At 44.6% G+C, this 14,291-nt stretch overlaps 2 protein-coding genes across 2 annotated transcripts in view; both read right to left on the minus strand.

The window, feature by feature from the left end:
- The window catches only part of exoc8 (exocyst complex component 8), a 117,410-nt gene that overhangs the window by 32,659 nt on the left and 70,460 nt on the right, over nt 1-14,291 (minus strand). The gene's annotated exons all lie outside the window — the stretch shown is intronic.
- Nucleotides 1-14,291, minus strand: part of trim67 (tripartite motif containing 67) — a gene marked incomplete at both ends in the record, with an annotated part of 82,892 nt that overhangs the window by 17,369 nt on the left and 51,232 nt on the right. Inside the window, 2 exons of the mRNA XM_079525796.1 lie at nt 1,402-1,555; nt 8,466-8,576. Of these exons, the coding sequence (XP_079381922.1) occupies nt 1,402-1,555; nt 8,466-8,576 (265 nt within the window). The remainder of the gene's footprint in view (nt 1-1,401; nt 1,556-8,465; nt 8,577-14,291) is intronic.

Consider the following 14,291-nt stretch of genomic DNA (forward strand, 5'->3'; position numbering starts at 1 on the left):
TTTTCGTCACAACTCATGTCACATTTTGCCATTGACAATGAAAGGAGAATCTACGTCTGAATGTGTCTGAGCAAATCGGCTATGTATATAATTCTCGTTAATATTATTTGCTTATGTATAACATGACCGATAAGTGGTACAGTGTGGGGCATTGTGTAATGCCTTATCTCAGTGACGTGAAAGAACTAGGTCATGTTGACAATAGATTTTTTTAATCTATTGGATGATGTATGACGATAAGAGCGCCCCTCACTTCACACAGGTGTGATATTTTTTTCAGCAAATCGGCTTTTGGTGTCAACACAAACATTAAATGCCATTGACAATGAAAGGAAAGTTTACGTCAATTATGTGTCTGAGCAAATCGGCCTTTTTAAACACATATATCACATAAGTTTGATTATTATTATACGATGATAAGAGCGGCCCTCACTTCACACGGGTGTGATTTATTTTCTTGGGATTTGCAAAATTGAGGCCAGGCTGAATGAGCTCGTGGATAAAGGGGGGCATATCCCCCCCCCCCACCCACCCACCCACCCAGAGGAGCGGTGTGGAAATGAGCTGTATGTAAAATGCTAATTGCCATCGTACATATTTAGTATACATTAACAATCCATCTGGGAGTCGCTGCCGTGGCGGCGCTGTGTGGAATGACTGTACAATGGAGGCTTTGTTTACTCAGGCATACCATCTGGTTGCCGGGTAGAGGAGAGACTCCGATGCATAATGAAACAGATGTTTGTATATCCGTGTACCGTTCAGGGCGGAAATTCAATATCCCTGATCTCTGCTGACGCTGCAGCCTTTCATAATTATGGCGGCAAAAAATGCTGTAAATGGCATTTTTTGGGGGAGGGGGGTTATTTTTTGTACTGAAAATGTCAATAAATGATATACCTGTTTTAGTCCTTATTGGCCCATTTTGGGTGGGAACCCCTTTTGGTGTTAGCATTATGTTATGCTTTAGCTATTGAAAAATCGCAGATCTACAAGCTCATAGCGCACCACCGAGTGGCGCGCTACGAGCTTGTAGGTCTGCTATTTTTGAAAAAATCGAAGAACGACTGACATAGAAACATAGCTTTTTCAGAAAACTGTCAGGATGTAGAAGACATTTTTAGAATCTGATCTCAGGTCAGAATGGGTTAAGTGTGCATACTGTATACTGTATATATCCACACACTCCACCATCTGACCCAGCATTACTGAGTTTCCATTTTGCTAAATGTGCGCACCTGTGTGTGGGTGTCCGTGAACTAGTATGTGCACCTGTCTTGTGCTTGTGCTGATTGTGAGTGCCTAGTGTGTGTGTGCGTGTGTGCGTGCGTGCGTGCGTGCGTGCGTGCGTGCGTGCGTGCGTGCGTGCGTGCGTGCGTGCGTGCGTGCGCATGTCTTCACCTTTGCTCTGGCAGAAGTCCAGCTGCAGGATGCTCTGCAGCAGGGAGTCAGTGTTGAGCGTGAGGTCGTAATCGGGGCCGACTTTGGGCTCCAGAGCCCCTTTAACCCACTGGTCCTGAGATGATGTCACTCGCTTGATCAGGGCATCCGAGATCTGCACACACACACACACACAGTCACACACGCACGCGTGCACACGCACAAACACACACACACACACACACACACACCAACACACTTTAACCATGTATTTATGTCCACACAAAGGGGATGCATACTGTACATGTACAAGGACACAAATAGCGTAGGTGCAGTAGAGTTACACTTACACAATCATGGCATGTGTTTTCATGGTACAATAGGCATGTCTCACACACACACACACACACACACACACACACACACACACACACACACACACACACACACACACAGACACACACACACACACACACACACACACACACACACACACACACACACACACACACACACACACACACACACACACACACACACACACACACACTTGAACATACTGTACACAGTGAGGGAATCAAGTCATAAACGCAGACAAACACAGATGTAGACACACACAAACAGATGCCGGAATGCGGAAAGTGTGCGCACACCCACACACACACACACACACGCATGCAGACAGACAGACAAACACAAACAATGAAAGACAAACACACACACACACAAGCACTCGAGGGAAATACAATGAGAGCAGCTGCCTCTAATAACGATATTCAAATATCCTTGCCTAGGCCCTCAGCTGCTGCTACGCTCCTCGCGAGCAGACTGATGTTTTCTCCCATGGGTTCATCTATCTATTCCATTATCCTTCTATTACGTCATTGTGACAAGTTAAATGAGGCGCATATTAGACACAGTTGAAATATTTAACCTATTTTAGGCGGGAACCCCTTTTGGTGTTAGCATTATGTTATGCTTTAGCTATTGAAAAATAGCAGATCTACAAGCTCATAGCGCGCCACCGAGTGGTGCGCTACGAGCTTGTAGGTCTGCTATTTTTGAAAAATCGAAGAACGACTGACATAGAAACATAGCTTTTTCAGAAAACTGTCAGGATGTAGAAGACATTTTTAGAATCTGATCTCAGGTCAAAATGGGTTAAGCACAGGAAATAGAGCTCGAGGCTTGCTGTACGAGCTACTGTACAGAAATATGTCCCTGGAAAAGATGAGCGAAAACATTACACTATATATTACAGTAGAAACCTCCCGGGGAACATGATGGGAGCGATGTTGAAGGAAGATACAAACTAGAGCATGCACATGCATCCAGTGATGGAAAGTAACTAAGTACATTTACTCAGGTGATCTGTACTCGAGCATTACATTGAGGTACCTTTTACAGTACGTGAACATCACTACATCTTTTACAGTACGTGAACATCACTACATCTTTTACAGTACGTGAACATCACTACATCTTTTACAGTACGTGAACATCACTACATCTTTTACAGTACGTGAACATCACTACATCTTTTACAGTACGTGAACATCACTACATCTTTTACAGTACGTGAACATCACTACATCTTTTACAGTACGTGAACATCACTACATCTTTTACAGTACGTGAACATCACTACATCTTTTACAGTACGTGAACATCACTACATCTTTTACAGTACGTGAACATCACTACATCTTTTACAGTACGTGAACATCACTACATCTTTTACAGTACGTGAACATCACTACATCTCAGAGGAAAATATTGTACATTTCACTCTTTTACTTCAATGATTTGACAGATAAACTTAAGATAATTTATACAACACATACATTCACTGATACTTTGATGTATTATTGTTATAGATTAAGCTACCCGACGGCCCACAAAGCAACTCAAATCAGTCCTGCAACATTTAAGTGAGAAACACATTAAATAATGCATTCATATGGTAATTACAATGCAATGATAATATTGTGAAATGGGCCATTCATCAAGAATCTGCATGAATTTGAAAACAGGCATCTCGTAAAATTGTCTTTCTTAATTCCATCTGTAGACGAGATCTGGCTTTATCTCTTCAAGTTGTTTTAAGAGGCATTTAATAGATGTTTAATTCATCTACATTTCTTTTCAGTTACCAATGTGATCATAGTCGACATTTGAGGTTTTTTTTTTTTGGTTGCAGAGGAGTTGGGTGTCAGCAGCTATAAACAACTATGCAATCAATATTTCATAAAATATTCATCTGAGATGGGAGTGTATGTGTGTGTGTATGGGTGTGCGTGCGTGCGTGCGTGCGTGCGTGCGTGCGTGCGTGCGTGCGTGCATGCGTGCGTGCGTGCGTGCGTGCGTGCGTGCATCCCAATGGATGCTCTTTCTTCTCCATTTCATCTCATCCCCTGACTCTTTCTGTCTCTCTTTCCTTCTCTCTCTGTGTCTCCATCTCATCCCCTGACTCTTTCTGTCTCTCTTTCCTTCTCTCTCTGTGTCTCCATCTCCTCCCCTGACTCTTTCTGTGTCTCTTTCCTTCTCTCTCTGTGTCTCCATCTCATCCCCTGACTCTTTCTGTCTCTCTTTCTGTCTCTCTCTGTGTCTCCATCTCCTCCCCTGACTCTTTCTGTCTCTCTTTCCTTCTCTCTCTGTGTCTCCATCTCATCCCCTGACTCTTTCTGTCTCTCTTTCCTTCTCTCTCTGTGTCTCCATCTCCTCCCCTGACTCTTTCTGTCTCTCTTTCCTTCTCTCTCTGTGTCTCCATCTCCTTCCCTGACTCTTTCTGTCTCTCTTTCCTTCTCTCTCTCTGTGTCTCCATCTCATCCCCTGACTCTTTCTGTCTCTCTTTCCTTCTCTCTCTGTGTCTCCATCTCATCCCCTGACTCTTTCTGTCTCTCTTTCCTTCTCTCTCTGTGTCTCCATCTCCTCCCCTGACTCTTTCTGTCTCTCTTTCCTTCTCTCTCTGTGTCTCCATCTCCTTCCCTGACTCTTTCTGTCTCTCTTCTTCTCTCTCTGTGTCTCCATCTCTTCCCCTGACTCTTTCTGTCTCTCTTTCCTTCTCTCTCTGTGTCTCCATCTCATCCCCTGACTCTTTCTGCCTCTCTTTCCTTCTCTCTCTGTGTCTCCATCTCATCCCCTGACTCTTTCTGTCTCTCTTTCCTTCTCTCTCTGTGTCTCCATCTCCTCCCCTGACTCTTTCTGTCTCTCTTTCCTTCTCTCTCTGTGTCTCCATCTCCTTCCTCAAAGATCAGAGACATGTCCTTTCAACTCTCTGTTGCATGTTAACTTTGGGCCTTGATAATAGAGCGTCGCAGTCCCGCCCCCGACAAGCGGCCCGGAAGAGAATTTCCAACTCTTGTTGTGACGAATCAGAAATCATGACAATAAACACAATGTTTTTGAATCTGGCCTCAGGTGGGCGGGGTACATTAGCCAAAAAATAACAGATCTACAAGCTCACAACACACCAAATCAGAGATTTGGGGTAGAGGGGACAAAAGCACAGAGCCAAGTCAGGTTGGTTCTAGTCTAGAATAGAGTCCACACATGTACACCAGAGGGTGCTAGAAACACCCACGGTGTATCATTTGAACTGTGGTTGCCTGTGGTTTATAAATGCTGTGTGTGTATGTGCGTGCGTGCGTGCGTGCGTGCGTGCCTGTCACTGGCCACAGAAGGCCCATGCTCTTCCCATATACATTACATTTTTCTATACACTGAATTGAACTGGTATGAAATGTTTGGTCTGTTGACCTTCAGAGGTACACACATATTGATCGGGTACAGGCTTTATACTCCTTCGGAATGACCATCGGATCCCAAATTGATCTAGTGGGTCTTATTAGCATCATCAAAATCTGCCATTGGGCTAAAGATGCAGAGTCGGTTGACGGATCAGCGACGACATTAGTTGCTGCACCAGAGAATCTGCTACAGTACTTGCCAGGCTGTGTAGGACGGTGCTACAGTACTTGCCAGGCTGTGTAGGACGGTGCTACAGTACTTGCCAGGCTGTGTAGGACGGTGCTACAGTACTTGCCAGGCTGTGTAGGACGGTGCTACAGTACTTGCCAGGCTGTGTAGGACGGTGCTACAGTACTTGCCAGGCTGTGCGAGTGTCATTGGGTGTGGGTGCATGCCTTAATCATTTAACTACTGTAACTAGTTACTAGTTATTCGTTGCTCTGGAGAGGAATGTCTGGAGCTTCTCTGGTGGAGCTGTTGGGAGCGTACCTATGTTCCCCAGGTTCTATGTTCCCCAGGTTCTATGTTCCCCACCATGCAAAAAAGGTTCTTTGTTCCCCACTTAGAATAAACCTAAACCAGAAACCTAACCTAGTAATTTTTGTAATTCTAGTAAGACTAAAAGTATTTTAGCAACTTAGACTTAGTGTTACTTTTAGTAGCACATTCTGATTTAAGCTCAGTTTTTGAACAATCCATTGAACTTTAGGCCTGCCTAGGCTACTTAAACTATCTAGTCTTTTAGCCAACTCAAAATTAACACTGGCATAGAAATTAATAAACTAAAACATAATTGCTCAGACTCTTCAACAAAGATGGCAAAAACAAACATTCTTTGTTCTGTACTTGTATAGTACAAAACACTGAAGTCCTTAAGTCCTGAAGTCCCACTTACCCTAAGGTAAGTGGGGAACATAGAACCTGGGGAGCATAGAACCTGGGGAACATAGAACCTGGGGAACATAGAACCTGGGGAACATAGAACCTGGGGAACATAGAACCTGGGGAACATAGAACCTGGGGAACATAGGGATGACGCTGAGCTGTTGCAGCGAAAAAGTTAATGTTGGGCTTCCCTCCACATAGAGACATTTTCACACAAGGCTGGACTCAATAAAACATTGCATTTATATTTAAACTGGTTGTTATTATGTATTATTCATCTGCATAGCATTACAAGCGAGTCCTCTGCGGACCCAGTCTCAATAACACGAGCTGTGATCGGCGTTTTTCTGCCTGGATAAATGTGCACATATACTGTACATGAACTCATTAAAGGGGAATTTCTTCCTAACCGTTTTTTTTTACAAAATCATGTTGATAATATGTATATTGACCCAAAAAAAGATTTAAAAATAAATAAACATATAGGGCACTGGTCCTTTAAGAAAAGTGTAGGAGGGGTCTAACATCAGCACACGTAGACCAAGGACTGTCTAAAGAGGACGAGACGCGAAGACCGTACGGGCGACGCCATGTTGCTTATGGTGCTCCATGGAAGGAAAGAAACATGCGCAATGGGCTATATGCAGCCAACACTTCTGCGTTCAGCTTGGTCTCAACTGCGCATGTTTCTTTCCTTCCATGGAGCACCATAAGCAACATGGCGTTGCCCGTACGGTCTTCGCGTCTCGTCCTCTTTAGACAGTCCTTGACGTAGACCAGGAAGAGTGCAGCAACAACACTGCATGGACTAACCTGTCACATCATCTAGAACAGTGGTTCCCAAAGTGGGGTCCAGGGACCCCCAGGGGTCCTTGAGGGAGTTCCAGGGGGGACCCAGGTAAATGATTATTTGGAACCAAATGGACCATTTGGTTCCATTTGTACACTCTCGGAGTTCAATTACCATTGCTTTTGCAATATAAATTGGGGGTCCCAGAGATAGAAATGATATTTAATGGGGGTCCGTAGTCTAATGTATGTCAAACTGGGGGGTCCTTGAAATTACACAGGGTTGAATATCACTGCTAGAGCAATAACAATCTTCTCTTATGGGGTTCCCTGGCATATCTTTTTCAAATGGGGGTCCGTGGGCTCATCAGTGTCAAATTGGGGGTCCTTGACATGAAAAGGTTTGGGAACCAGTGATCTAGAACAGATGTAATTAAACAAAAAGTAAAACAAATCACGAATAAGAGTTCTAGCGGTTGATCCACCCGGACGATAAATCCGCTAATTTAGTATGGAACGCTCTGAATGTTTTTTTGTTTTGTTATTTTGTCGGTGACAAATGGATACGTGTCTTCATATACGGTAGGAAAACAGCTTGTGCGAAACTCCCCTTTAGCTCTTTGGACACCAGGGGGCGGTATACAGTAGATGCGGTAGAAGCAGCGAGTGCCAGAGAAATGTGCAACATGAGCAGCAGAGAAGAAGAGGTCTTGTTGTTTTGGCTGAAAGTGAAACTAATGGAGCCCCCTAGCTGGCTCTGCTGCGGTAGATCTGCTATCTTTACCTAGCTGGCTCTGCTGAGGTAGATCTGCTATCTTTACCTAGCTGGCTCTGCTGCGGTAGATCTGCTATCTTTACCTAGCTGGCTCTGCTGAGGTAGATCTGCTATCTTTACCTAGCTGGCTCTGCTGCGGTAGATCTGCTATCTTTACCTAGCTGGCTCTGCTGCGGTAGATCTGCTATCTTTACCTAGCTGGCTCTGCTGCGGTAGATCTGCTATCTTTACCGAGCTGGCTCTGCTGCGGTAGATCTGCTATCTTTACCTAGCTGGCTCTGCTGCGGTAGATCTGCTATCTTTACCTAGCTGGCTCTGCTGCGGTAGATCTGCTATCTTTACCTAGCTGGCTCTGCTGAGGTAGATCTGCTATCTTTACCTAGCTGGCTCTGCTGCGGTAGATCTGCTATCTTTACCTAGCTGGCTCTGCTGAGGTAGATCTGCTATCTTTACCTAGCTGGCTCTGCTGAGGTAGATCTGCTATCTTTACCTAGCTGGCTCTGCTGCGGTAGATCTGCTATCTTTACCTAGCTGGCTCTGCTGAGGTAGATCTGCTATCTTTACCTAGCTGGCTCTGCTGCGGTAGATCTGCTATCTTTACCTAGCTGGCTCTGCTGAGGTAGATCTGCTATCTTTACCTAGCTGGCTCTGCTGAGGTAGATCTGCTATCTTTCAACAGCTCAAGTTTAAAAAATAATTAAAGTTAAAGTGGTTAAAAGCTATAAGGTGACACCTCAGGTCTAAATGGGTTAACATTCTCTCTCACACACACACACACACACACACACACACACACACACACACACACACACACACACACACGCGCGCACACACACACACACACACACACACACACACACACACACACACACACACACTCGGGTACCTGTAGGAAGCCACTGGGGTCGTTCTCTTTGATGACCTCTAGACAGTACTCCATCATACCGGTCGTCTGACGCAGCTTCATGGTACAGTGTGTTATCTGGTCACGAACCACCTGACACACACACACACACACACACACACACACACACACACACACACACACACACACAGACAGACAGAGGAGAAAACAGAGAAATATTGTTATTCATCATTATTCCGTCCCTACTGATTTGATACAATATACTGCCTCAGGCAGCGCATGCATCTGTCAATCTGTCAATCTGTCAATCAATGACAGCTATGTGGCAATAAATAATCCCAGAGCAATCATCCCTCCAAGCTATGGGATAAGCCTGGAGTTATGAGCTTAACAGCCGTCACCAACATATACATTTATAAACATGACGACAGTTAAAACCCCCAAATCACTACATTCTTAATGTGCGTGCCGTTTCAGCTCAGTCCGAGCTGTCATCACGAGTCAGTCTTTAAGATCGCCGACACTCGCCAACATACAATACGAATACAAGCGTCCGAAATGAGTTTTCTTCGACGGGTGGCTGACATCTCCCTTAGAGATAGGGTGAGAAGTTCAGTCACGCCAGAGAGACTCGGAGTAGAGTCGCTGCTTCTTCGCCTGGAAAAGAGCCAGCTTAGGTGGTTCGGGACATCTAGTTAGGATGCCTCTCGGGCGTCTCCCTAGGGAGGTCCTCGAGGCACGTCCCACTGGGAGGAGACCGAGGCGCAGTTGGAGGAAATACATCGACTCACTGGCCTTAGTTGGAACACCTCGGGATCCCCCAGGAGGAAGTTACTAATGTTGCTCTGGAGAGGGAAGTCTGGAGCTCTCTGGTGGAGCTGTTGCCCCCGCGACCCGACTACGGATAAGCGGTTGAAGATGGATGGATGGACACTCGCCAACACATGCACCAAGACATCACGACACAGACAGCAGGCAGGCATACTGGATGTGAAAATAACATGTTTCTGCTACTTGATCGGGACATCACAACTGAATGTCAGTTTGAGAGACCAGTTTGTGTCTCTTCTCTCTCTCTCATGCGGATTGTCGTAAACATAGAAATGAGATCTCATTCTTGAGGCTAGGCTGCATTTCATGTATAGCTGTACACTCAGTGTACAGTATATCTCATCCTGCATGCTTATACTTCCTCTTGTGAAGAACTCACAAAGCGAGTGTAGGGCATTCATTGAACAGCCATCATTTACCATATGTTTAAAATTGCAACCTCTTGTTCACTGGTAATACAAACATGACACTTGTGGAATACGGCGAAAATATGTTGTTTCAGGGACCCCCCCCAGAAGCAAAGATTTGAGTTAAAAACGTTCGCTCTGAAAGAATATATATTCAAAGATTTGAGCCACATTTTCAAGATTTTTGATTGATTAAAATTGATTAAAAAGATTTTGATTAAAATGAATTAAAATCAAAACCACAATGTAATGTGAATATGGACAAGAGATGGGTGGGCAGATCAGAGAGAGAGAGAGAGAGAGAGAGAGAGAGAGAGAGAGAGAGAGAGAGAGAGAGAGAGATCTAGAGGGCAGTTTGAACAGACATGTCAACAGCACAAGCACCACCTGAGCACACAATACACAAGTCATATAAACCTGTCTGCATTCATAAAGGAAAATCTCACACACAGAAGTGCATGCACACACACACACACACACGCACTCACACACATGCAAACAAACTGTAGTACACACAAACGCATTGATGCATGTGCAGTCGTGCACGCACACGCACGGTCTAGAACGCACACACAAAACACACAGCAATGCACACAAACTCGCAGACCAGACCATCACACACACACAAACACACACCACAAGAATGAGAGGTAATGTCATTTTCACACACACACACGAAAAAATAGAATACACACACACAGGCAGAGGCACACACATCCAAGCACGTGCACACACACAAGGGCGCAAACACAGACACATACAACAGACCTCCACAGTCCACACACTAACAAGCAGACAGGCAGAGTGGTACAAAAAACTAAATCTATTTTTCACACGTGCACACCCACCGAAGCCCCTACCCTTCCTACACACATGACAGCACACGCACGCACGCACGCACGCACGCACGCACGCACGCACGCACGCACGCACGCACGCACGCACGCACGCACGCACGCACGCACGCACGCACACGTCATCTCTTGGCTGAACTCTAAAAGCGTAAGGGAAATGCGATTTGGACGGGTGTCAGAGCCAGTCAGTCATTCAAGGCTAATTGAAACTCAGCCGAGTGTCACCACACTATTGGCCTCGGTTTGTCACAACACTATACCTGCTCAGGGTTTAGAAAAATAGCAGATCTACAAGCTCGTGGCGCGCTACGAGCTTGTGGGTCTTCTATTTTAGAAAAATCTTAAAAAATGCGGCACAAATCTTTTTATATATTCTTTCAGAGGGAACGTTTTTATTTTATTTTGACGTCAGGCCTAAATGGGTTAACCCATTCAGGCCTGACGTCGAAATAAAAAAAAAAAAAGTTTTCTAAATCATGACAATTTTCGGAAAGATTTGAGGCACATTTTAACGATTTTTCAAAAATAGCAGACCTACAAGTTCATAGCGCGCCACTCGGTGGCGCGCTATGAACTTGTAGATCTGCTATTTTTCAATAGCTAAATTATAACGTAATGTTTAAAACACCAAAAGGGGTTCCCGCCCAAAATGGGTTAATGGTTAATGTGGTTAAACGCTAACGTGACATGGATGTGTTCCAGGCCTGAATGGGTTAACCCCAACAATCTCACAGCAACAGACAAATCTCTTCAAAAGCACAACAGACATCGTCGTGTGTAGACAGTTACTCTCTACTTCTACTACTACAGACATCGTCGTGTGTAGACAGTTACTCTCTACTTCTACTACAACAGACATCGTCGTGTGTAGACAGTTACTCTCTACTTCTACTACTACAGACATCGTCGTGTGTAGACAGTTACTCTCTACTTCTACTACTACAGACATCGTCGTGTGTAGACAGTTACTCTCTACTTCTACTACAACAGACATCGTCGTGTGTAGACAGTTACTCTCTACTTCTACTACTACAGACATCGTCGTGTGTAGACAGTTACTCTCTACTTCTACTACAACAGACATCGTCGTGTGTAGACAGTTACTCTCTACTTCTACTACAGACATCGTCGTGTGTAGACAGTTAGTAACTCTCTACTTCTACTACAACAGACATCGTCGTGTGTAGACAGTTATTCTCTACTTCAGGGGTGGGCAACTTTGACGATGGAGAGGGCCACTATATTTCCACACTCACTCCCTAGGGCCATATATTACTGTCGTAGCAAAAATAGCTGATCTACAAGCTCAAAACGCGTCGCGCTGCGACGCGTTTTGAGCTTGTAGATCGGCTATTTTTGCTATATTCGAATTGAAATCTTGCATTATTTTTTGCTATTTTTGAATTGGAATCCTGAAAATTAAAATTTTTATGTAATTTCAAATGCCTTTAATTGAGCATTGGGCTACTAATTTAGACTGCAGTAATTAAAGCGGGTCATGTTTGCATGTTGTGGAATTGTAAACAGCTGAAACCAATATTATATCAGTATTCTGACATTAACCTGAGGGCCGCATTAAGTGAAGGTGGGGGCCGCATGTGGCCCCCGGGCCGCCAGTTGCCCACCCCTGCTCTACTGCTACTACTTATTTTGTTTGTTTTTCACTCACAGAGACGAAGGAAAATCACGAGGTTATTAAAATGAATCCGGGTTGAATTAATTATTCGGTTAACCCGTGGTATTCTGAACGAATCAGAGCCTTAATTGGATGTGACCTCTGTAATTAGCCCCCTGGCCAATTCCATCATTATTTTAGATCACACTTAATTATTCACTTATCAATCACTGTCTAAACTGAAATGTGTAAAAATAAAGACTGCATTGTCCTTGTTTGTTGTGTTCATGATACTGTATATCCATAACCTTCCACCTAAACCTAAAACCAGTGGCGTGCACAGACATTTAGAGGGGCAGTTGCTCAAGTTAAAAAAGGGCACCTTGTGCAGCGCGTGGAACCGGCCGGTTGCCTTAATCCATTTTGGGCGGGAACCCCTTTTGGTGTTAGCATTATGTTATGCTTTAGCTATTGAAAAATAGCAGATCTACAAGCTCATAGCGCGCCACCGAGTGGCGCGCTACGAGCTTGTAGGTCTGCTATTTTTGAAAAATCAAAAAAAAAGAAGAAAAAAAAAGTTTTTCTTTTTTTTCTTTTTTTTTAAAAGGGCACATTGCCAAAAGGGCAGGGGGTGCTCTAGCACCCCCTAGTGTCTATCTGTGCACGCCACTGCCTAAAACAGACTCTTATTTACATGTTGGAAGAATGTCAATGCCCCTACGATCGGCTTTTGGCTGAGGAATTGAACGACCAGTTTGGCACATGAGAAACTAACGTATGTAATTAACCTGCTGTATTCTATAAGATATGGGAGAAGTTCTTGGACTTCATTAAGCGAGGTGATATTGAAGAGGCTTTGGATGTATAGTGGTTAATTGGAGTAGTCAGCTGTGGGATGGGGGTAGGGATCTGTGATGGACATTGTGCATTTGTTTGTTTAACTGTATGTAATGTGTTTTTTTTGTTTGTTATTCGTTTTTCTTTTTCATTTGTTCTGTATTTATGGACGTTTCCTGATGTTTCTTCGAAGATTTTGTTTTGTATTTGTGCTGCCATGGGGATGTGGGGGGGGAAATATATGTGAATAATTGCTTTGAAATTACTATGTTGTAAAGAAAAATCAATTAACATGTGTAAAAAAAATAATAAAAAAAAGACTCTTACGTGTGTGTGACTGTGTGTGTGTGTGTGTGTGTGTGTGTGTGTGTGTGTGTGTGTGTGTGTGTGTGTGTGTGTGTGTGTGTGTGTGTGTGTGTGTGACTGTGTGTGTGTGTGTGTGTGTGTGTGTGTGTGTGTGTGTGTGTGTGTGTGTGTGTGTGTGTGTGTGTGTGTGTGTGTGTGTGTGTGTGTGTGTGTGCGTGCGTGCGTGCGTGTGTACGTGTGTACAGTACGTCTGAAATCCACGTAAATCGAGAACCGTTCGCCCCACCGACTTCGAATTCGACACACGCGTTTTACAGCACCACGGGGAGTGAAGTCCCCGGTGTCGAGTCGGCCGGACCCACGGTTGTCCAGAACCGCCACAAAAAGCCTCTCCATATATGGAGATCGGGATCTTATATATATATAGATAAATCATAGATTTAGATAAATCAACAAAATGCACACTTTTCTCCCTGCTCTTGTAAACACATTTAGTCTTCGGAAGAATGGATTCACAGGATACACAGACAAATGTATACAAATTGCTTTCTCCAGTCAAGTAGACAAATCTCAGGTGATATTCCCCTTCGCTGTGTGAATAATATATAAAGCGTGATGCAGGCATATAGTCTTCTTTTGTTATTCTTTTCTCCACAATCTCACCCTTTTCCACCGAGGCAGGCACTTAACTCACTCCTTTTCCACCGAGGCAGGCACTTAACTCACTCCACCGAGGCAGGCACTGAACTCACTCCACCGAGGCAGGCACTGAACTCACTCCACCGAGGCAGGCACTGAACTCACTCCACCGAGGCAGGCACTGAACTCACTCCACCGAGGCAGGCACTTAACTCACTCCACCGAGGCAGGCACTGAACTCACTCCACCGAGGCAGGCACTGAACTCACTCCACCGAGGCAGGCACTGAACTCACTCCACCGAGGCAGGCACTTAACTCACTCCACCGAGGCAGGCACTTAACTCACTCCACCGAGGC

This window comes from Electrona antarctica (genome assembly GCF_951216825.1).
Source record: "Electrona antarctica genome assembly, chromosome: 17".
In the NCBI taxonomy this organism is placed as follows: Eukaryota; Metazoa; Chordata; class Actinopteri; order Myctophiformes; family Myctophidae; genus Electrona; species Electrona antarctica.